This window comes from Schistocerca nitens, chromosome 7, assembly GCF_023898315.1.
Source record: "Schistocerca nitens isolate TAMUIC-IGC-003100 chromosome 7, iqSchNite1.1, whole genome shotgun sequence".
NCBI classification, from domain to species: domain Eukaryota; kingdom Metazoa; phylum Arthropoda; class Insecta; order Orthoptera; family Acrididae; genus Schistocerca; species Schistocerca nitens.
The window spans coordinates 188,816,670-188,840,677 of NC_064620.1; the positions used below are offsets into that span (position 1 = coordinate 188,816,670).

At 37.0% G+C, this 24,008-nt stretch overlaps 2 protein-coding genes across 2 annotated transcripts in view; one reads left to right on the forward strand and one right to left on the reverse strand.

Annotated features, from left to right (window-relative positions):
• LOC126195528 (dynein beta chain, ciliary-like) overlaps positions 1-24,008 on the forward strand; it is a 930,907-nt gene that overhangs the window by 321,036 nt on the left and 585,863 nt on the right. The window contains exons 21-23 of the mRNA XM_049934154.1: positions 12,912-13,134; positions 17,576-17,653; positions 21,631-21,822. Coding sequence (XP_049790111.1) covers positions 12,912-13,134; positions 17,576-17,653; positions 21,631-21,822 — 493 coding nt within the window. The remainder of the gene's footprint in view (positions 1-12,911; positions 13,135-17,575; positions 17,654-21,630; positions 21,823-24,008) is intronic.
• LOC126194694 (uncharacterized) lies at positions 1,301-7,719 on the reverse strand. The gene is made up of 2 exons (XM_049932914.1): positions 7,616-7,719; positions 1,301-1,662 (listed from the first exon to the last, which is right to left on the reverse strand). Exons 1-2 carry the CDS (start codon positions 7,664-7,666, stop codon positions 1,402-1,404), a joined length of 312 nt encoding a protein of 103 aa, XP_049788871.1. The 5' UTR covers positions 7,667-7,719; the 3' UTR covers positions 1,301-1,401.

Genomic DNA, 24,008 nt, shown 5'->3' on the forward strand with positions numbered 1-24,008 from the left:
ATTTATTCAATGAATGAATGAGGAATGTGAAAATGTTAATGCTCATTACATGTTCTCTACAAATGCAAATTGCAAGAAACAGTCCAAGTTCACATTCACGTAGAAAGAGTATAATGGTAAATAACAGTTTAAGTGAGTAAATAACCACAATTTTATACAAAAAGAAAAGCAACACTGCAAGTTGCTTGAGACACTGCTGGAAGTCCTAAAAGTGATAGAAAACATATGGCATATTAATCTGCATAAAAAAGTGTGTCTCTTTGTCAAGGGGAAGCCTGATTGGCATTAGAAAAGAATCATCTGGCTGTGAGTTTGGACTGAAGGCCTTCTGAGTGAGGGATTTAGTAGAAATCTACTAGGGACAGTATTGTTGGTGTATTTGCGGTCACTGCAGAGGTGGAGTTTGCCTTGAGTTTCCTTATTATGTGTCCTAGCAGAGTCCATTGATGAGATGAGACCAGTGAAATAATTTGTTTCAAGGAATCACAGATAATGACAGGAAGAGTACAACTACAAGTAGAACTTAGACACTATCATGGATTTGAGCTTAATATGTGCAGCATACTCTTTTTACACAACCTAGACTGGCTTCAAAGAGAAAAGAACATTCATTACATAATTCCTGTATGTGTATTGCTCAGCCCATTGCTTTTCTCCTTTTCTTTTTTACCACATATAACATGTCTTTTGCTAAGAGACGTTACAATGCCCCCTGGCAGCAATTGACTAACATTAAGAATGTTCGGCAATATGCTGCCACTAATGTCCATTTCGTCATTGTTTGTCACCTTATTTGTAATATTCACTATTCACTTGTTTGCTCTTTTGCACTATAGTTTTAATTACACTCCTTATGGTTTTCTCACACTTTGTGAGGTGACCATAAACCTAGTCCCAGGGTCATTACAGTTTTCTGGCTCTCCCATTCGGGCTATGTGCGGTCAGGAAACATGGGAAAACTGTGCCGGAGCCATGGTCATCTTGCTGGTTTGTAGTAAAATGCAGTCTGATTGTTCATCAAAAAGGGTTGGCATTTATCAAATGTTCACAGATAACAAAGATTATTTATGACAAAATGTTAAACTTTTAGTCCCCTTGTTGAAAATGTACCTTCTACACTCTTTCACATTCATGGTATGTTTGTGTTCCATGTCACACTGAAAGTCAATCATTAAATAGTTTTACAGTAGTGTAATGACTTGTCTCTACAATTACTCACGACAAATGTTTAACCACGGTATGGCATTCGTGTCAGTTTGCTTCACTAATATGACGAAAACATATAACATCTAACAAAATAATATTTTGAGTTTATACACAGTAAACTAAAGAAACAAAAATGTTTGTCACGTAATTTTGTGTCCAATAAATCATTTTCATGTTAGTACATTAACGGCATAGTTAGTAATGTTCAGTTGAATGTCGACAATGTCGTACGGAGCGGGCGGCGCGAAGCAATTGTTGCATAGCGTCGTCTGGAACGTGGCGTGCCAACGACCGCTGGGGTCGATGTCCTGCTCGCCGTAACAGCGACGGTGTGTTGGGGTGGCGCCCGCGCAGTCGTGAAATGCGCCGAAGCATTCGCCAATGTCGGCGTGTTGCACTTGTTTCCCGCGACCCGCTGGCGGGTGGCACGGCATCCGTCTCTGCTTCTCCGCATGGCTCCCCGTCACAACCCACGAAACAAATATTCCACAACAGTGTACTATCTTTAAGGATACAGATTATTAGCTGCGGAAGAAAATGCAACTTGGTTAAAAGCGTGTATTGTTCAGTAAGCCGTCGTTTCGCTGGTCTGCGCAGGATGCTTTGGCATGATAATGGGTTTCTTGTTGCTTCAAAACTGAATCGCATTGTGACCCTGGTACTTAGGGTTCATCACACACACATTGTATTACACACTTTCATTTGTTCTCATGGTTGATATGCTGCCAGAGCGTCTCTCAACACGCGAAAATGTTTCGGTTCACACATGCTAAATGTTTCCGTCGAGCGATGTTTGTTTGAATCAACTCCGAAGGAGCACTAACTACCGTTTTTACACACAGTAAATTTATTGTTCATTGAGCACTGCACTATGACAGTTAGTCACTCAACACTTGACTTATTCCGACGTATATATTGGTGCAGATACAACAGTCATTTTCTGTCCCTGCTACACACAATAATCTACATCTACATTTATACTCCGCAAGCCACCCAACGGTGTGTGGCGGAGGGCACTTTACGTGCCACTGTCATTACCTCCCTTTCCTGTTCCAGTCGCGTATGGTTCGCGGGAAGAACGACTGTCTGAAAGCCTCCGTGCGCGCTCTAATCTCTCTAATTTTACGTTTGTGATCTCCTCGGGAGGTATATGTAGAGGGAAGCAATATATTCGATACCTCATCCAGAAACGCACCCTCTCGAAACCTGGCGAGCAAGCTACTCTGCGATGCAGAGCGCCTCTCTTGCAGAGTCTGCCACTTGAGTTTATTAAACTATCTCCGTAACGCTATCATGGTTACCAAATAACCCTGTGAGGAAACGCGCCGGCCTTCTTTGGATCTTCTCTATCTCCTCCGTCAACCCGATCTGGTACGGATCCCACACTGATGAGCAATACTCAAGTATAGGTCAAACGAGTGTTTTGTAAGCCACCTCCTTTATTGATGGACTACATTTTCTAAGCACTCTCCCAATGAATCTCAACCTGGTACCTACCTTACCAACAATTAATTTTATATGATCATTCCACTTCAAATCATTCCGCACGCATACTCCCAGATATTTTACAGAAGTAACTGCTACCAGTGTTTGTTCCGCTATCATATAATCATACAATAAAGGATCCTTCTTTCTATGTATTCGCAATACATTACATTTGTCTATGTTAAGGGACAGTTGCCACTCCCTGCACCAAGTGCCTATCCGCTGCAGATCTTGCTGCATTTCGCTACAATTTTCTAATGCTGCAACTTCTCTGTATACTACGGCATCATCCGCGAAAAGCCGCATGGAACTTCCGACACTATCTACTAGGTCATTTATATATATTGTGAAAAGCAATGGTCCCATAACACTCCCCTGTGGCACGCCAGAGGTTACTTTAACGTCTGTAGACGTCTCTCCATTGATAACAACATGCTGTGTTCTGTTTGCTAAAAATTCTTCAATCCAGCCACACAGCTGGTCTGATATTCCGTAGCCTCTTACTTTGTTTATCAGGCGACAGTGCAGAACTGTATCGAATGCCTTCCGGAAGTCAAGAAAAATAGCATCTACCAGGGAGCCTGTATCTAATATTTTCTGGGTCTCATGAACAAATAAAGCGAGTTGGGTCTCACACGATCGCTGTTTCCGGAATCCATGTTGATTCCTACATAGTAGATTCTGGGTTTCCAAAAACGACATGATACTCGAGCAAAAAACATGTTCTAAAATTCTACAACAGATCGACGTCAGAGATATAGGTCTATAGTTTTGCGCATCTGCTCGACGACCCTTCTTGAAGACTGGGACTACCTGTGCTCTTTTCCAATCATTCTGTCCTTTCCTAGATTGTTTATGCACGCAGTTTATTTTTAATGCATATCAACTGTTCTTAGTATAATCACTCTCATCTATATTGAGTCCATTGTGTTTACCATGGCATTACACACTTCTAGTATTGTTACTAGGCATATATGGCTTTTATTGTAATTATTTAAAGGTGTGTTTTGGTTCATAGTTTTCTTTTCCTTTTCCAGTGTAGCTTGCCAGGTTATCACCCATCTAGCAAACAGATTTTACCATGTGCATGACAGCTGGACTTGGGCATATTGCTCAATAAATACTTCATTTAGTATTAGTATTTTTTTTTTAAATGATCTGTCCTACAGGACTACAGTGTAGATTCCGCGTTGATTGACTTGATTCGTGTACCGCGTAATTAATATTCAAAGACATGTACCAAGTACACAGGCTTGAATTCGATAAATACAAGCGTAAGTTACACGGAACAGGTTTGTCTTTGATTGAATTCTGCTCCAGTGCGTTCTCAGATAACTATTGGCAGTAATGTTACATCACATAATTGTTTTATACTATAAAGTCATTTTTTATCCAGTAGAGACTCTCTCTCAGGGTTCCTTAATTCTAACACAATTACACCTGTTACATTACTATATGAAATCTCATCATTAATTGTACTTACTTACTACAAATGAAAAATGATTCAAGAAATTATTCGTTACTTTGTCAACAAAAAGATAGCTCATTGCTTGATGAGCATATAGTATTTTAATGACACTAATTGTCTGTAAACAAAGTCTTCAATTTGCATGCTATTGCCCAGTTTGTTGATTCTACTTTCATGCTATGCTTACTTATTTATGTCTTGCTTTCTCAAAATTTTAAATACACACAAATACTTTCTTAAAGCTAACATACATACACTCTAAAACACAATTGAAATCTTCTTACTGCTACTATTTACATCTGATAGGTCATTGAATAAATAATTTTGCTATTCCACTCTAACATCTTCCAAATCTCTTTAGCTGCTACTTCCCTCCTCGACCAAGGGATGGAGTAAGATGCGCGACAGTACGTTTTGTGGGGCATCACCTCTATGTGATAGTGGTACCCCTTGATTATTCCTGGTCGGTCGGTAAATACCATGGTATATTCTGATAGCAGCTGCGTTAACTGTTGCTTTTGTATGTTGGTTAAAGTTTCAGATTCGTGTACTTTGGTTTGAAATGCATCAACATTTGTTTCAAAATTTCTATCTTCCATACTAGGTTAATAAAGATCTGTCACATGTGAATAATCATCTAGGTGTAGTACAAAGGGGTTCCTTCATTTGATATTAATTCAGTTGCAACATTGCACAAGTACCTCCTTCAATTTTATCATAGACAACTCAATCCTCCTACCTTTATTAACTATGCTTAGTTTTCCTGAGGAGAGGTTGATCACTGTGTCCCTCTCACGGAGAAAATCTACTCCCAGAATGCAGGCCACCTTTAACAATGAGGAATGAGCTCACTATGGCTTCGCCCTCCTTCCAAATCTCCACCTGCACCTGGTACTTAACTAATTGGCTCTGTGCACTTATAGCTCCAGACACCTTGCAATTATTAACCGGGAAAGTCGGTATGCTGCATCCTGTCCTCAGCGCTTTAAACAATTCTGTACTCATTACACTCACTGAGGCACCTGTGTCGATGATTATATTCAATCATTGCTTTTCGCTTCTATTATAGCTTGCACATTTTCGTTGCTATCTTTATTACATTCATGGGGTTCGGTCAGTAGATCTTTATCCATACTGATACCGTCGTTGTATTGCAGCATATGTATTCCAGGCATATTATTGTCATTCGTGTTGCTCTCACTCCACCCCTCGGCCAGTGACGGAGAGCATATCGTGGCCGATTCTAGTTTGTTGGATGGCTTGCTTGTTAGGTACTTGGACGGCTATTGTCCGTGACCTCTACTATGTGTACGTCTTGATTTTTAGGCCGCCACGACTGCGCGATAGGCGCGTTTTTGTAGTGGTGGTCTGTTCTTATCGTACCAGTCCTTACCTTGCCGTACTGGGCTTGGTTGCTGATTCTGATTCCAATTGCGATTACTGTCACTGTAATTGATATGCCACTGACCTCGCGTGTTTTTCCAGCGGTTGATCCCGGGAAGTCCGGAATCGTACCAATCATCAAATCGACGCTTTTTATTATGGGATGGCTGCTCATACCCGTTCTGACTCCTACCATTATTACCATTTTGCAAGTGCTCTTGCCGCTTGTTACCGCCCCCACCATTTCCATGGTTGTGGTTTGGTGCACTATTATTTCTGTCATGTTTACACCCTGACCCATTGTTCCGTGAGTGATCACACGCTGCTTTTGCGTCTTCCTGGATTAAGTCTGTTGAATCTAGAACAGACAGGAAATGTTCCATGTCGTTCTCTGGTATGTGTATTAGTTTCTCTTTAATATGAATGGGTAAATGTGATTTTAGGAGTCTTATTATGTCTCTTGGTGAGGTAGGCTCATCCCAGTAGCGCGTCTTGTTATATACTTCTCGAAATACCGTTTCAGATTCCCAAGACGAGGTGAGTACGGTTCGGGATTGTACACTTCTTTTCTTAGCCGCTCTTGTATACAAGGTGACCAGTATTTCGACAAAAACGACCTTTAGAATTGTTCATATCACATGCAGCTGTCTGCTACTTCCGTAGCCCACAACCCTGCATCACCTTGAATGTATGACATTACGTATTGAATTTTCTGTGCTTTGTTCCACACACTAGGCAAGATATTTTTAAAGCTTTTTATGAATACTACTGGGTGTACTGACTTCCGTTCAGTAGTAAATGTTTGAAACTGCCTATTTTCGATCAAACTTTCTTCAACCAATATTTTTGGACTATACTGATATGCTTCCGGGACATAGGCTGTGTGCTCCAAACTGAAGCTACAGCTCTTCGCATTATCGCCTAAAGATTCACCATTGTTGCATCGCGCATACGTTTGTGCATTGCCAAAAACATTGGCTGTTGGCGACATAGTTTCATGTTCAAGATGTTTGCTGCTCTGTGCTAAACCCTTTTCCAAGTCGGATATCTGTTTGGTAATATTCACTTGCCACTGCGGAATATCCTCACTGAGTATTTGTTTGATGGTTTGCATGTCAATCTGTACTTGACTATTTACTGCAGTGCTGAATGATTCGGAATCTCTGTCTGCCATGGCGGCTTGTACCTTAGAATCAATATTTTTGTCGACCTCACTCTCCTTCGCTTCTAACCATGGGTTAAATTCGGTTTCAATTTTAGTCACTTATTCGTTCCACTTCTGCTCTACAAGCTGTGTGGAATCTATTTCTAGCTTTTCTAATCGGTTGGCCAAGGCACCTATCTCATCTACAATGTTAGTGTTTGCTATTTGCAGGTTGTTGACCTGTACAGTCAACTCCTGCATGGCCTTAGGTATCAACTCATAATTTTGTTTCATACAGACAATCTATTTTTTCATAATTTATAACGATTGCTGGTCACACTCAGCACGCTGGCGATCCCGCTCAGCTTGCTGTGTGAGAAAGCTTTCAATTTTTTCGTCCCTTTCAGCTTGTTGTTGCGCAAATTTTGACTGGTAATCCAGCACACGCTCTAATATTGCCTGAAGTGAATACCCACCAGGCAGATTACCACTCTCCGGTTCCTGCTTTTCTGGGGGTGGTACAATTTCTTTATCTACATCTCCTTGTGCACCACTTCCTGTGCCCCTGCCCCCACATTTTCACATGGGATATCCTCAAAGAGAGTACTTGTACTGCTTAATGCACCAGTTTCTACATTTCCTGCGGTAACTAATGGCTGTCCCTCAGTATCCATATTGCTCGGACGTTGACTACGCAATTTAACCATATTCATAAATTACCTACTCGAACACAGGATCTGACAGTTTTGCCACTTGCACATAAAATATGGTAATTTACCTACAATGCATTGCACACTAAAAATTACTATCTACACTCAACTTTGCCCTGTCATAAATACTAACGCCAAACTACGCACACCACTAGCGATATGAGATCACTTCACTTGAGTTAAGCTTCTACAAACGGGACAACTACATTGTAGTCTTACCTTTAGTTTATCTGATTTCGGGGTTTGGCTACCCTCGGATAATTTAGGCATTACAGTTTCTCAGTACTTTCAGGATCTTTTTCTCTGACTCGCTTGCAGTGGTGCATTTTTCCATGAAAGAATTTTTGTACATTCATTAATACATGGCATTAATCATGAGACACATACATACATTTATCACTAAATACATACATGTATATAACAATAGACAATGAAAGAAAACACATAAAACAGTTGTTATTTTAGTGGCCACTGCAAATCCTGCCCCTCGCTTTTGGGCGACAGTTTCGCTGGCTCTCTGTTTGCTTTGTTTTATTATTACTCGTGTAACAACTAATATATGAGATAAAATATGTTGCTACGAAAAGAGCCCCGAAATACCTTTTAGTGATGCTGTGCTATGACTTTCTTTGGATCATTAATTTTCAACAAAACAAAATATATTATGTTTTTATTATTCTGGATCTGGCTTTCTATTAAAGGAACATTTTTTCCAGAATGAGATTTTCACTCTGCAGCGGAGTGTGCGCTGATATGAAACTTCCTGGCAGATTAAAACTGTGTGCCCGACCGAGACTCGAACTCGGGTCGGTCGGGCACACAGTTTTAATCTGCCAGGAAGTTTCATATCAGCGCACACTCCGCTGCAGAGTGAAAATCTCATTCTGGAAACATCCCCCAGGCTGTGGCTTAGCCATGTCTCCGCTATATCCTTTCTTTCAGGAGTGCTAGTTCTGCAAGGTTCGCAGGAGAGCTTCTGTAAAGTTTGGAAGGTAGGAGACGAAATACTGGCAGAAGTAAAGCTGTGAGTACCGGGCGTGAGTCGTGCTTCGGTAGCTCAGTTGGTAGAGCACTTGCCCGCGAAAGGCAAAGGTCCCGAGTTCGAGTCTCGGTCGGGCACACAGTTTTAATCTGCCAGGAAGAACATTTTTTCGTTACTGTAACTTGCCATAAAGTTCAATATATCTTCCTTACTTTATAGTTATTGAAAAGGTTAATAAAAATTACTTCGTTACCAATACTGATGTTACAGTACGCAATGATTGTTCAACATCAAAATTTTGCAGTGGATTTTTGTTAACAGTAAAACACCAATAAGTACCACGACTAACACGAGAACATGAGACTATTATCAGAGAAAAAGATGTTTTCTACTATAAGGTTTGCCAGACCAGAACTAGGCACAGCAAGATTTCTTTTATGTTATGAAGGTAAATTATCTTTTTGCACTGTTAATAATATATTATCAGCAGCCCGCATCAACCTGCAAAACACATCATAAAATCTACTGCTCTGCTCTGCAATTCCGGAAGCTGAAAGAAATAATTTTAGTTCACTGTTACCTGTCCGCTTCTTTGCGGTATGATTGGTTTCATTTAATGCAGTTTGAATGCGCCACGGCAGCGGCTCATTCGTTCGTAGCACTGCTCTGCACCACGAATGATATTTAAATAACTGAAAATGTCTTAAAGGGATGGGATAAAATGCCAGGCAAGCTCATTACAAATCATAATGCAAGTTTTCACTAAGTAAATCTATTCAATACATTTAAACAGATTAAGTTATTACACACCTTTACAAATCAATGTCTAATGGCATCCCTCTCACAATCTTGACAAAAAGAATGCAAAAGAATGCGAGCGTACAATATAACATCACAAGCTCTTCCTACTCACGTAACTGCAAAAAGACGACAGAGAAATTAATGTTCGGTTATAACTATTTATACTAGTCACATAGTCTCATCTTTGTTTGATTTTTAATAAGTATCGTCTGTAGCGGTTTCAGTACTCGCCAACACAGATATTATTAAAAAAAATCAGTACATAATTCTATACAAGAACAAAACATGACACATAATGCTTTCTCTTTATTACATAAAGTTCACACAATCGTTGTCCACACAATTACAATCATCCAGTTCAATTATTCTTTTCTCCTTTTCTTTTTTACCACATATAACACGTCTTTTGCTAAGAGACGTTACAGTAACTAACTGCTTCAAACAATTTTTAGTCTGTTTTGTGCAGCTGTTGGCCACTCAGCATCTCATCTTTACAGTGAGTTACTACCTCTAATCCTTATATTGATTATTAATCTCTTTATTGTCAATCTGATTAACATAATGATATTACATGACCTAATGTCAATGGCCTCTGAAACTGACACACACAATGTCCTAACGGTAAACACTAATTCCACTGAAGAGATGACATCTACTAAATCTCAGTTCAGGGTGGCAGTTAACGGAGAAAATATTGTGTATCTTGGGAAACTGCAAATGAACTGGAAAGATATTCACAGTGCTCTTTACATGAGTGAATAAATAGAAACCTTTTATTAATTATGTACTTCAGTTAATTGAAAACTGTGTTTTCCCAGAAGTAACTCAGGCTAGACTAAAGTCACAAAACACATCGATTACCCCCAGAAATAATGTAACCTGAATGGCAAAAGGGAAATTTCGCCTGTGTATCAGGAATAGCTCTGATTTTGAGAAGAAGATAGCCATATCAGGCAACAAAAGAAGTAACACAAAATATAGTAACAGAGGAGACTGGTAAAACAAAAGGGGTAGAGGAACGGGTAGTTGTAGGAGTACACAATACTTTGCTAACAGATACGTGTATTGTCACAAAGCTCTTAACAAACTGCTTTATGTTAGTAATTTATAAGATGTGGTTCTCAATCTTCTCTAGAATAATTGAGACCAGCTGTTACAAATAACTTCAGTAAATTAATATCGCTCCACTACACCATAAAAAGTAATCTCCATAATAAAATGTACTATAAAAAATATTGACACTTCTGATTAACTGTTGAAAAAGTTAATGAAGGGGAGCTCTTCTAAATTGAGTAACATATTAATTTATCTGTGTAAGCAGTCATTCATTACTAGAAAATTTCCTGGTTGATTGACATACACTGAAGTTAACCCACTGTACAAGAGAGTGGGTAACATATCAAAATTCTGATCAATTTCACTTTTACCCACATTCTCAAAAATTTTAGAAATACAAATATTTCAGTGGCTTCTTAAGCATCTGATTAAAATTAACATATTGCTGCAGTCACAATTTGGATTACTGAAGGATTCTGATATTCAGAAGTTCCTCATGCAGTGTGAATTAATAACACATTACAGATCACCACAATAGCCTTTGATCTGTGACTGCATGAATCATACCACACTTTTAAGTAAATTAGAGCAGTGTGGTGTCACTGGAGTTTCTGCCTGATGGTTAAAGTCATATCTATTTAACAGGAAACTTAGTGTTTCAATAGCAAAAAGCCATGTTTTAAGCTATCAGTCTTCTTACAAATGGTGCTTAATCACATGTGGTGCTTGCAAGAATCCTTCTTACGGCCTTTTACTTGTCTGTATTTATGACCTTTCTCTAGAAATGTTACAAAAGATTTGTTTTGTTTGCAGATGATACAAACATACAATAAGAAAATAAAAAATTTAAACTGAGTCTCTCTGGTCTGAAAATGAGTCCACTCCTCAGGAATACACATTTTCACTAGCTTGCCAGCAGGTCAATCCACACCAAGTGGTCCAGCACTGGTTGCTTGACCATCTCAGAAAAATTTTATATTTGCTGGATGAATTCCCCAATGTTTAGTAGTCACAAAAATAGTTTTTTAAAAAATTTATTGTTTATTATTTTGAAATGGCAGCCATATTTGTTCCAGGCCACATGCGGTTTTTCGTATTTGCAAGCATCTACATTTTTTACTATTATTCAGTATTGGATTGTTCTAAGCCTTTCAGATAAAATGCATTTAGTTCAACACACTCTGGGCTACAAATTAACATCATTGTCATTTAGCTGAATGTATTCTTTAATATATTTTTAATAGTTCAAAATTATCAGCCACAAATTAAATTAACTATTTTTTAAAAATAGTGTAATTTTTTAAGTGTAAGCTGCTCACCATTGATTCTCTATAAAACATAACTATACTATACAGCGTAATAGCAGAAAAAATATTAAAGCTGAGAAATTAATCTTTCTTTGGAAAAATACTGTTCAAAAATTTAGTTAATTTAATTTGTGGCTGATAACTTTGAACTATTAAAAATATATTAAAGAATACATTCAGCTAAGTGATAATGATGTTAATTTGTAGCCCAGAATGTGTTGAACTAAATGAATTTCATTTTAAAGGCTTAGGACAATCCACTACTGAATAATTGTAAAAAATGTAGATGCTTGCAAATACGAAAAAACGCATGCGGCCTGGAACAAATATGGCCGCCATTTCAAAATAATAAATAATAATTTTTTTTAAAAAAAAATATTTTTGTGACTATTAAACATTGGGGAATTCACCCAGCAAATATAAAAATTTTCTGAGATGGTCAAGCAACCATTATTTTTTTTCTTGGACCACTTTGTGTGGATTGACCCCAGTGATGAATAAAGTACTATCTTAGAGGAGCTGAAAGAATTAATTGGTGACCAACTTCTTGTACTCCATAAATGAATCATTTCATGTATTTATTAATACCTAAGTCTCACAACAAGAATTCTGTGTAAAACCTGACTTCATCACATCTTCAGTGCAGTAATGTTATCTGTGCAAGGAAACTTTTCCAACTTTCTTTCTTTGACTAATAGTAGCCGTGGAATGATCACATGCACTTTAGTTCCACTATTTATACATTTAAATGTTATTGATAAGCTTTTTATGATAAATGAATGGAAACATGACAATATTATGGAAAGGATATATTGGTCGTCTTCTGGCTTTTGGTTCTGCCTGTCTGCAACTCAACTTTTCATAATATTGCCATTATTCTATCCTAGATTATCACCGTTTGAAAACATTACAAAACTTTTTTCCGCATCTTTAGTTATGTTAGGTTTTGAACTTCTCACTTAGTTTCAGTGCAAGGAACATTAGGATATCAGACCATTTGCAAGTATGTATTACGTATTTTTCTTTGCCTGTGATTCTTGAGGATCTCATTAATATAAGTGTGTGAAACAAACTGTGTGTCTAATATAAGTCATTTTCTTTCTTAGAGTATTTATGTGTGCATTTCCCAATAAGCTAGTCTGTTACTTCATAGTATGATTAACATATAGTCTCTGTTTTTTCATTTTTATATTTTAGCAGGAAGAATAGAATAAACATGGAAATCAGCTAAATTAACATTGTACCTACAAATTTCTGTTTACTTTAGTCAGCATTAGAATAAAATAAAATGATCATAATCATTTTTAATACATTCATTAATGTTATCAGGTGTATAACAATTGGCATAAAAGTGTTCTGTTTGTTACAGTCTATCCTTATTTGTGGATCAGATGGACCCTGATTCTGGAGGTGCTCCACTGTTTGCAGTGTCATTGGTACTCAAAGAACCTGAGCTTATGTTTATTCCTTCACTAGCTACTGATGACCCAGATGGCTTCTATAAACTTGTAGAGAGCTTGATCAAAGATATAATGCGAATGGCTTTCCTGATTGAAAGAGTTAGCCAGAACCCAGAAAAATTACGTTACAAGGTAAGCATAATCAATTAGAGGTATTTTTGATAATTTTTAAGTTCTTAGATGGGTCATGAAAGGGAAGCAGTGGTTGGGAAGGGAGTAAGACAGGGTTGTAGCCTCTCCCCGATGTTGTTCAATCTGTATATTGAGCAAGCAGTAAAGGAAACAAAAGAAAAATTCGGAGTAGGTATTAAAATTCATGGAGAAGAAATAAAAACTTTGAGGTTCGCCGATGACATTGTAATTCTGTCAGAGACAGCAAAGGACTTGGAAGAGCTGTTGAATGGAATGGACAGTGTCTTGAAAGGAGGATATAAGATGAACATCAACAAAAGCAAAACAAGGATAATGGAATGTAGTCTAATGAAGTCGGGTGATGCTGAGGGAATTAGATTAGGAAATGAGACCCTTAAAGTAGTAAAGGAGTTTTGCTATTTGGGGAGCAAAATAACTGATGATAGTCGAAGTAGAGAGGATATAAAATGTAGACTGGCAATGGCAAGGAAAGCATTTCTGAAGAAGAGAAATTTGTTAACATCGAGTATAGATTTAAGTGTCAGGAAGTCATTTCTGAAAGTATTTGTATGGAGTGTAGCCATGTATGGAAGTGAATAGTTTGGACAAGAAGAGAATAGAAGCTTTCGAAATGTGGTGCTACAGAAGAATGCTGAAGATAAGGTGGGTAGATCACATAACTAATGAGGAAGTATTGAATAGGATTGGGGAGAAGAGAAGCTTGTGGCACAACTTGACCAGAAGAAGGGATCGGTTGGTAGGACATGTTCTGAGGCATCAAGGGATCACCAATTTAGTATTGGAGGGCAGCGTGGAGGGTAAAAATCGTAGAGGGAGACCAAGAGATGAACACACTAAGCAGATTCAGAAGGATGTAGGTTGCAGTAGGTACTGGGAGATGAAAAAGCTTGCACAGGATAGAGTAGCATGGAGAGCTGCATCAAACCAGTCTCAGGACTGAAGACCACAACAACAACAGATGTCGTTGTGTCACTGTACTTATAAAGTCTACTATTGAAATTTCAGCTTTTTGCCATTTTTGAGGTGAATACTGTAAAAAACAAAATGTATGTGTAGAACTGTATTAATTCACTAAAGTAATGCTTAGCAAATTATAGTTACATTATAAAACAAAACATTACCCACATTTTGTACTTCAGCACGTGTTACATGTAATCCTGCAATCAAACATTTCAATTGACATACAAAAATTCCAAGGAGGCATGGTTCATTACAAGCTGTGAATAGAAAGATGCAGTTTGACTGTCAAAATGACAATTTGAGAAGCTTTCAATGACTACTGAAGCAGAATGTCATCAGAATATATCTCTCGAAACAGAAAGAAATTGTGTTCATAAGTTAAGACTGCCAGTGGCAAAAAGTTAGTGTTCAGAGCCATGGTAGAGAGGACACAGCGCGATATTTTGCATGGAGAGTCATTGAGGGATGTAAAATCAATTTAATATGTTATCCAGGGAAGTGTGTTGGGGCCCTCCCTGATTGTATTGTAAATGAATGACCTGTCAAACAATATTAGTAAGTCACAGTTGAAGTCAGTCAGCTTGTACAAATACTTACTTCATTGTAACAAACAGTTGAGATTTGAAACAGAATGATCTCAATCATAGGTAAAGCAGGATACCAGGAAATGTAGTTCATACAGTGTGAACTGATCATGAAACTCTAGGGAGTCTCATCCTTGAATATTCCTCAATTGGGCAGCACCCATACCATATAGGACTAACTGGGGATAGTGAATTTATACAGAGTAGGGTAGCACAAATAGTCATGGGTTTATATGACTCACAGGAGAGTTCCATGGAAATGCAGAGAATCCTGAATTGCAAAATGCCTGAACAAAGGCTCCATCTATGCAGCAAATGTCTATTTTCAAAGCTTCAAGAACCATTATTGAATGAGGAATCTAGGATTGTATTGCAACCACGTGCTTATCATTCTCATAAGAGCTGTGAGGACAAGACTTGACTAAATCCAGTATGCATAGTAACATTTAAGTTATCATTCAGCCAGTGTCCCATTTCCAAACGAATGAGAAAAAACTTTAACGTATTGTACAATGCATCCTCCATACACATCACAGTGATTTGCAGATCATGGTTGTCGATTTAGACATATATCAAAATTGTCAATACTTTGATCAGTGGCAGCTTCAATAAGTGAAATTATTTTTACCATATGGTTTAAATTATTAACAAAAACAGTAATACTAGAAACAATTTAGGGCATTGTATTGACTTATGCTCCACTTAGTTGGATGTGGTATTGCACAATAAACACTATCATTATTTTGTATCCTTACAGTGCCAAACTATTTTCAGTTTTTCCATAGTATCCTTGTGATGAAAATACAGTTCAGTCCAAAGTTTCTATTCAATTGTCCTTTGATACATCACTTGCTTATTTCTCCCATTTTTTTCTGAAAATGTTCAAATAAATTTGGGATGTGACACACTTATTGCTACCCCATACTTTCCTTCCACATATTATTTAGAAATGGTTTTTAACTAATATTTCCTGTAAGTGAATGTTAAAAAGACAATTTAAGTGGCTGAATGGTAGTATTGGCAGTGCATGAAAACAGCCTGCTCTAAAAACAACAAAAATATTACTGTGCTCATGCATCCATTAAAATTAGCACTAGAGTTCTGTAATACATGTTTTTCGGTGTTAAAATTAGCTTAACCTGAGGCTGACTTTTTTTACTGCTTAAAAATGAGAAAGTGTTATGAAGATTGAATATTTCACATCCATTCATGTTCATAAATAATCTTCCACATAATCAGACCAGAATTGTCCACATTTTTATGCAGAACTGAACAATAAAATACTGTGTCATTTGATACCTGAACTTTGTGTTGAGACTCTAGTTTTCTGACACTAATTAGCCATGATTTTTATTCTTTTTGGCCATTTTATATTCCTGTAGGTAAAGGAAGATTGAAAGACTATTTTGTATGCATCATTTTGTAGAATTCAAAGTGAAATCCTGTATTTAGATCCGAACACCTACAGCAAGCTTCCTGAAGGTATTAAGTATGTACACTGATTCAAAAATTTAATTTTATTAATGTAAGCTATGATAGTTCTACAATATCTACTGGATTTTACATATAAAGAACCAGAAATTCTTAGTAAATTGAGTACTGATACATGTAACATACTAAATAAGAGGGGAAACTGATAATGGCCAATAGGGATAACATGTTGCAACAAAAATTTCAAACTAATTGCAGCCTAAGTAAAAATAAAATAGTTCTTAAAGTGCTACATCAAAATATTCAGTACCTCAGTAACAAGTATGCATATTTACTGCACACACTAAGCAAGGAAAATGCAGAGTGATCACTCTAATAGAATATGATCTCTCTGAAGACTTAATTATGATGACAAAATTTGACAACTAAGCTTTACCGTGAAATTTCAGCCAAGCAAATCATAAAGATTAAAGCATTCTAAAGATTATGAAAACTTAAATTCTGTGTAGCTATAAAAGATCAGATAGAGCTGATGGGTGACCTAGAGTGACAAAAAACACTATTAACTGCATAGATGATGCCTACACTGATTTAGATAATTAGGGTTACTGTAATAAATCTTCACTTCATGATCACCTCTGTCATACAGTGGAAATACTAAAGGGATATGATTCACACATTATGCATGGGATGAGGGAAATTAGATATATAAGTGAACAATCTTTAGCCAAGTTGGAGTGATATGTATAGTGCAGAAAAATTTTATCGACAAGTGGAATAACTTTTATTACACATTCTTTAAATATGTAAGTGTAACATGTGCAGCTACATTCAAAAGAAAAAAAAATGTTTAAATCATTTAAGACCAGCTTATGAAGTGAAACAACTGAAGGAGAAAATGTGTACACCAGCAAGATACATAACAGACGTTATACTTTTACGACTAAAGGAGACCACTGATGGAATAGTCACAAAAAAGAATGAGAACTTAATAGCTTTCAGATAAATCTTAGATTTAGGGAAAACACATACACAGGATGTGTCTACAGTGAGTTATTCGAGACTGAGGTATGGAGGCTTACTTCGTTTCCTTGATTTGTGCCCCTTTGTGGAACTGGTATGATGCTTCCCATTATCTTCTGGCAGTCCTTCAACCTCAACCTCTAACAGACATGTTATGTACACTTTTAAAATTTGGTACAGGTTACTTTCAGTGTAATGAAATTGACATGTAGCAAATGAGACTTGTGTGTGACAGGGAATGTGAGAAGATATCTTTGAATGACAAGTAAAGTTGTTATAAATCAGTCAAATCATTTGAAAGTAATGGTAAGCCCACAAACTATCAGTATACAATGTTACTTTTGTTACAGTTGTATTCCTAATTTATTGTTCTTAATTCTTGAATTTCTAACTATATATTAATTTAACAAATTATTTTTCAGCATGAACTGGAAGCCAATGAAGAACTCATAGACATGAGGCAGGAGATGATGTGCCATGTGCAGCTTGCAATGGATGAGGTATGCATTACAACTTTTTAATTACTTAATACTGCCATGAAAATCAGGAAACTTACAGGTAGCACAGGATGGATAAGAACATCTAATAAAAATTTTGTAAATTGAACCAAAATATAATAACTGAATGATTCTTTATTGACCCTTTTATGTTAGCTCTGGATAGGGACAAACTTTATGCTGCCAACAAATGCTGCTCTATTATCTGATTATAAGCATTTGAAATGACTGGCTTGTACTTGTGATTCAGAATGTTAAATTTCAAAAACTGCTGATATAAATAGATAGAAAAAAACCTCCAAAAATCAGCCACACTGCCTAAATCACATATTTTTCTGCCACTTGAAATTTCCATTACAAATATTCCTTCACAAAACAGTTCACTAAACTAGCTAAGTGAGCATAAAACATTGGCTAGAATGATTCCAACTCACATCCTAAAAGAACCCTCCTCTTGTCCAAAATCATCCTGTTGTGAAATTTCAGGAATTCCTCACTTCTAGTGACACTTCCCCATCCTTCCTGAATAATATTGCTGAATCCTGAAGTTTTACTCAAACTGAGTCCTGGTCTGTTCTTGACCTGAATCCAGACTGTTCTGTCATCATCCTCCCTGCAGAAAAGGGCTTCACTGTTGTTGTTTATCTGTGGGGAATATGTGGAATTTGGACTTTTCAGATTATGGACACATTGGCATGAAAGACTGTTCCCATTGACTTCACTACTTCCACACAGACTGAGCTGCAAGTAGTCCATTCTTCCATATCATTGAGCACTCCCCCCCTGCCTATGCCAGAGGCAAGTTCACCAGTGCCACATTCCTATCCTTTGTGATACCTGCACCTGCCACACTCCCAGATGTCAGCCACCATTCCTTCCTTCTGTCCCTCTCCCTCCCAGCCTCCTTTTTCCCATCACAAATTCCACCCAATACAACACCCCATTCCCCACCCCACTCCACAGTCAAGCTGCAGTGCCAGTACCATGACCATGAATCTCCCATGTTGTAATTGTGAACTGTAATAAATCCTTCAAATGCAAAAAATTTTATCTCACTTACAATACATTTTAGGCACATTTGCTACAGTATTTGTGACTTAAATTATTATGTGTGTTCTTTCATTTTAAATACGCTATGTGATCAAAAGTGTTTGGACACATTTTAATGGACATTAATATGGGGTGTGTCCACTCTTCACTTTTTGATAGCTTGGACTCTGTTGAGGACACTTTCAATGAGTGTCTGTGGGGGAATGGCAGACCATTCTTCCTCAAGAGTCAAAACCGGAGACAGTAGTGATGTCAGGCACTGAGATCTGGAGGAAAGTCGACATTGCAGCTCATCCCATAGGAGTTGTATTGGGTTCAGTTCAGGACTCTGTACAATAATCTCATTGTTGACAAACCATTGTCTCATAGATGCTGCTTTGTGTCACACTGACGCAATCAATCATTATTTTTGAACTATTCCTGTACAATATACAGTACACATTATCATCTTGGACAGTTACAGTACATAACACTGTAAAATTTGTTCACTTCCTTCTGCATTTAGCTTGTCTTAAGCACAATAAGGGGACCACAGCATTACCACAAGAAACACCCCAATAACACCACATCTCCTGTACCTACTGTTGGCACTACACATGATGGAAGGTAACGTTCTCTGGGCATTCACCAAACCCAAACCATTCCATCAGATTGCCACAGGGTGTAGCAGGATTTTTCACTCCAAATCACTTGTTTCCAGTCATCCACTGTCCAGTAGTGTCATTATTTACACCACCCCAACCATTGCTTACAGAAATGTTTTGCTTATTAGGAGGTGTTTAACCATCGTAACCCTTTCTTTTTAACTCTGTATGCACTGTCATAATGCCACTGGTTGCACTTTGGAACTCAAGTGATTCTTTGTGATTTTGTACAACCACTGACCACCGTGCCTGTCCATCAGTACGTGTCAGCCTGGTCTCCATTTAGCTGTAGTTGTTCTTTTTCATTTCCATTTCACATTCACATCACCAACGACTGACTTGACAGATTTTCGCTCAGGTGACATCCAATGACTAGTCCTGATCTGAAGTCATTGTGTTCTTCTGACTGACCCATTCTGCAGTAACTGCCTCCCTGCTTGACAACACAATACTCCCTCCCTCCATTTATTCTGCTGAATCAGCCTCTCATGACCTCTAGTGATCGGTTCTTCATTACATATGAGTATCCAAACACTTTTGACCAGATAGCATACAAGTACAAGATCAGTGTATATATCTCAAAAGTACATCTAGTTTCCATTTTAACATTTTTCTATTGTTGAAGTAACAGTTCTAGGGAAGTCTGCACATCTACAGGCCAGGATGGTGACCTATCGAATACTTACTGACGCGTCTAGTCTGGTATTTCCTCTTGCTAATTTGCCTCAAGTGCTGAAGATGCATGTCATCTCTCAATATGACCCACCACATGTCCAATACAAATAAAACAACACACAAAATCTGCCCATTTATATTAGAAATATCAATTTATGTTGTTTTCTTGCTATAGCAATCACTTTTTTTCCTCCAAGTATCATTCATCAGTAAGAAAATGCAGGGATATGCCTCCCTGCCTGGAAGTTATATATATAACTACAGTGTATGTATATTTTGTATTAGTAAGCTCAGAAGAAAGACATTGACTAAAACCTGTACAACATTTTTAGTCTTGTGTGTGTCCTGACTGCTCTCCCAACACCTCAGCTGTTATTAAATAGCAATTATTCTGATAAATTTCTGCAAAATATTATTTATTTGCTCATGAACTCACTGTCAGTTTCTTAAGCCATCAAGAGATGACAACTTAATGTTACAACCACAGATACAATCACTTGTAACATGCACATATATAACTGATACAGATACAAGACGCATAAGTGATGAGATGAAGAATATTTGTGAAGGTAACTACTATGGTACTCTTTATATTGTGCAAAAATTCATTTACACAAAAACAGAAGAAACTTAAGTCTTATGAATAAATCATTACATTTAACAACAGTTTGAAATTTAAATTTAATTAGCTACTGAAATAATTATGTAAATGCTTGAGACTTAGTTCAGGAGAGAGAGAAAAGGAAATTTTGTTTGATCATTCAAATCGTAAGCTAATTTTCTTATCATACATTTATTGGTGCAATTAATTGCATCATTTCATTGCATTAATTGATAGCAATTAATTGTGAGAGTCCTTCTGTTGCGACTATCTGCGACACAACATCTCTGCTACATGATGAGTAGCAACTTCCTCTTCATAACATTGTTACATTCCATCTTGGATTTTCCATTGTTTGATTTATTGATTTCAAGCATTTCCTGTACTGTTGTCCTTCCGATTTTCTTAGCAGTAGATAAAAATTCATTATCTACAGTGTGTGGTTGGTTTTCTGTTAAAAGATGTTTTCCTATCATTGATAAATTGAAGCTCTGCATGCTGAAAGGCAGTTCATGATCAAATAAATAATGTTTTACAGAACATCAGGAAAGTTTTTCCAGTTCCGTGTTGTCATGTTCTGTAAAGCACTGTCACCTTTACTACTCCCATTATTTAACTGAAATTTTTCATTATGACAAATTTTGGTTAAAACTAATTCTGTTTGAATTCTAGTTTAGGCCTACATGATACATGTATTTCCAGTTTGCACAACACATTTCCAAGTTATTTTCATTTTAATTTAATTGTCATATGAGAACATAAGTCAGTTAATATGTACTTAACAAAATATTCTGTATTCTTATAGCTGTCAGTGTTATACATGTAAATTTCACTTGGTAGTAGGCGAGCACATAAAGAAAATGGAAGACAACACCTTCTCTAAGAAATAAATACTTATACTTTCCTCGGTATAGATTTGCAAGTGAATAATTTCAAGGTTTTTATAAATAATGATGTGTTTGTAAAGTATGCAGTTTTTACTATAAAATATACTATTGATTGTCTTACAGGCTAATGAGTACTGTAAAAAGTTCCAAGAATATGCACATCTGTGGTTAGATGACCGGCAGGAGTTCCTTCATCAGTTTATAACCTATGGGCATGCTTTAACCCCGGAAGAAATTTACTTGGTGGAAGCGGGCATTGAAGACCATCCAAACTTACAGAAGAATCCTCCAACTCTACCTAAATTCAAAGAACAAGTAAGCACCATAGAACAAGTGTAGTTTGTCATTAGGATCAGTATATGCTGTAATCCTGGGTTGCTTTCACTAAGAGGAGTTTATAACACGCTATCTGCATAATTGTACAGAAGTCTAAACCAAAATGTGAATTATTCTCTTCAGTTCATTTTAGTATCCCTTTATTAGTTATCTCATCTACTCATCTGATCTTCAGCATCCATCTGTAGCACCACATCTCAAAACCTTTTTACCTTCTTGTTGTATAAATTACTCCCTGCAAGGCCATGCTCCAGGCAGATACCTTCAGAAAAGATTTTCTAACACTTAAATTTATGTTCAATGTTAACAGATTTCTCTTATTCAAAGGCACTTTTCTTGCTAGTGACAGTCTACATTTTATATCTGTTCTACTTTGGCCATCATCAACAGGGTGTATATACTCTGGGACAACCAGGAAATCTGGGGATAACATGGGAATTATTCATCTGGGACAAAGCCAAGTAGTTTTTAGAATCCCAGGAATTTTCATTGTTTTAGTTTTCAGCTAAATTTTTGTAATTTTGACTGGTAAGAACTGATACTCCAAAAAACTATTCCATTTTAGCTCACTACTGCAGAATGATACTGTATCAATAACATGTAAACAAGAGGATAACACCAAAACAAAATTTAAGTTACAAAGAAAATGCACCACGTACAACAAAACACAGCACACACACAAGCATCTGCTAACAGCAAAATGTGTTGAAGACTTCAAACTTTCATAACAATACATTGCTTTCAATGTGGGCCTAAGGGAAATAGTTCCCTGCAATGAACTTGTGATGTCACTCTAGCCGGCTTGTTTGCCACACTTCGTGAATACCCAACTCCTTGCAGGGCACATGGGATATCAGTATTTAATTGAAAAGGCACACATTAAAAGTCATTACTTCGTTGTGTGCTATGAAAGGCTTGCATGCATTTAAATGCACGGTCAAGGATTATTAAACTCATCTGAAATAGTTACTCGCTGCCTGCCAGAGATGGCTGCTGGCACTCGTAAGACCTGAAGTACACATATTGTGATGTACATGCCACAGCCATTTTTCGTATGGACCTCGTTTCAATTGATTGATTGATTTTTTTATTGGTCCAGTTATACAGCATAAACTGTACAATTGATATTTTCAAAGTCAAAGAAGAGCTGAAGTAATACATAGTCTTAGCAAATGGTAGGAAATTAAAATTAGGTACATATTCTTACAATTTCCTTTTTAAGTAACTTTTTTTTTGTTACATATTCAAAAATTCTTTTATGGAATAGAAACAGTACTTTATTAGAAATGCCTTTAGTTCAATTTTAAATTTTGGATAATACGATTTATATTTCTTCTGGTTTCTTATTGCATAGTATTACGCCAATGTTAATTATTCTCATGTGATACGCTGTAGTTCTGTGATATTTTTGGTGAATATTTGATTTCCCTCTGTTACAATGGTTGTGTACACTTTTGTTTTGTAGCAGTTAGCATGTTTTCAAGAGGTAGTCTCCAGTGAGGAAGATAGTTCCTTAAATTAACAAGTTTGGAACTTTCAGAACGCCGAGCTCAGTAAAATGAGACTTAAAGGACTCTTCATCTTTTTAAGGCCACAAATTATTCTTAGAGCTCTTTTTTGAACTCAAAAATCCTTTATGCTGTGTGTTACTTGTCCCCAGAAAATGATCACATATCAAAGCAGTGAGTTGAATTGTGCATAATATGCCTGCAGTACTGTTGTTTTGCTTGTTGGAGACTTCTGTATTCTTAGTCTTAGACCATAGCAAACAGATGAGTTTCCCAGACAGTTTATTTATGTGTGTGTCTTGCTGAACCCACAACCAGTTTATTTATGTGTGTGTCTTGCTGAACCCACAAACGCAAAAATTTTGTGACACATTTTCTAGGGGATAATTTTTTAATCATGCTTGAATAGACCTTTGGTTAGATGGAGGGAATAAATGAAAGTTGGCACAGTTTTTTTAGTATTTAACACTCAGAAAATCTTTCCATAGAGCTTTCTGCTGTTGACTGCAAGGTTTCTGGGCTGAATCCATTAAGCAATATGCTGTTGTCATTGACAAATAGCATAGTTCTTGGCGATCTATTACATTCAACAGAGTTATCCTCATAAATCAATGAGAGCACTGGACCTAAGATTGAGTCCTGAGGTACACAATATTT

Bases quoted from the DNA above. Each gene is read 5' to 3' on its own strand.
- LOC126194694 (XM_049932914.1), bottom strand. From the start codon at position 7,666: ATGCCTAAATTATCCGAGGGTAGCCAAACCCCGAAATCAGATAAACTA. The intron at 1,663-7,615 runs GTAAGACTACAA...TGTGACGGGGAG, and splicing joins CGAAATCAGATAAACTAAAG to CCATGCGGAGAAGCAGAGAC.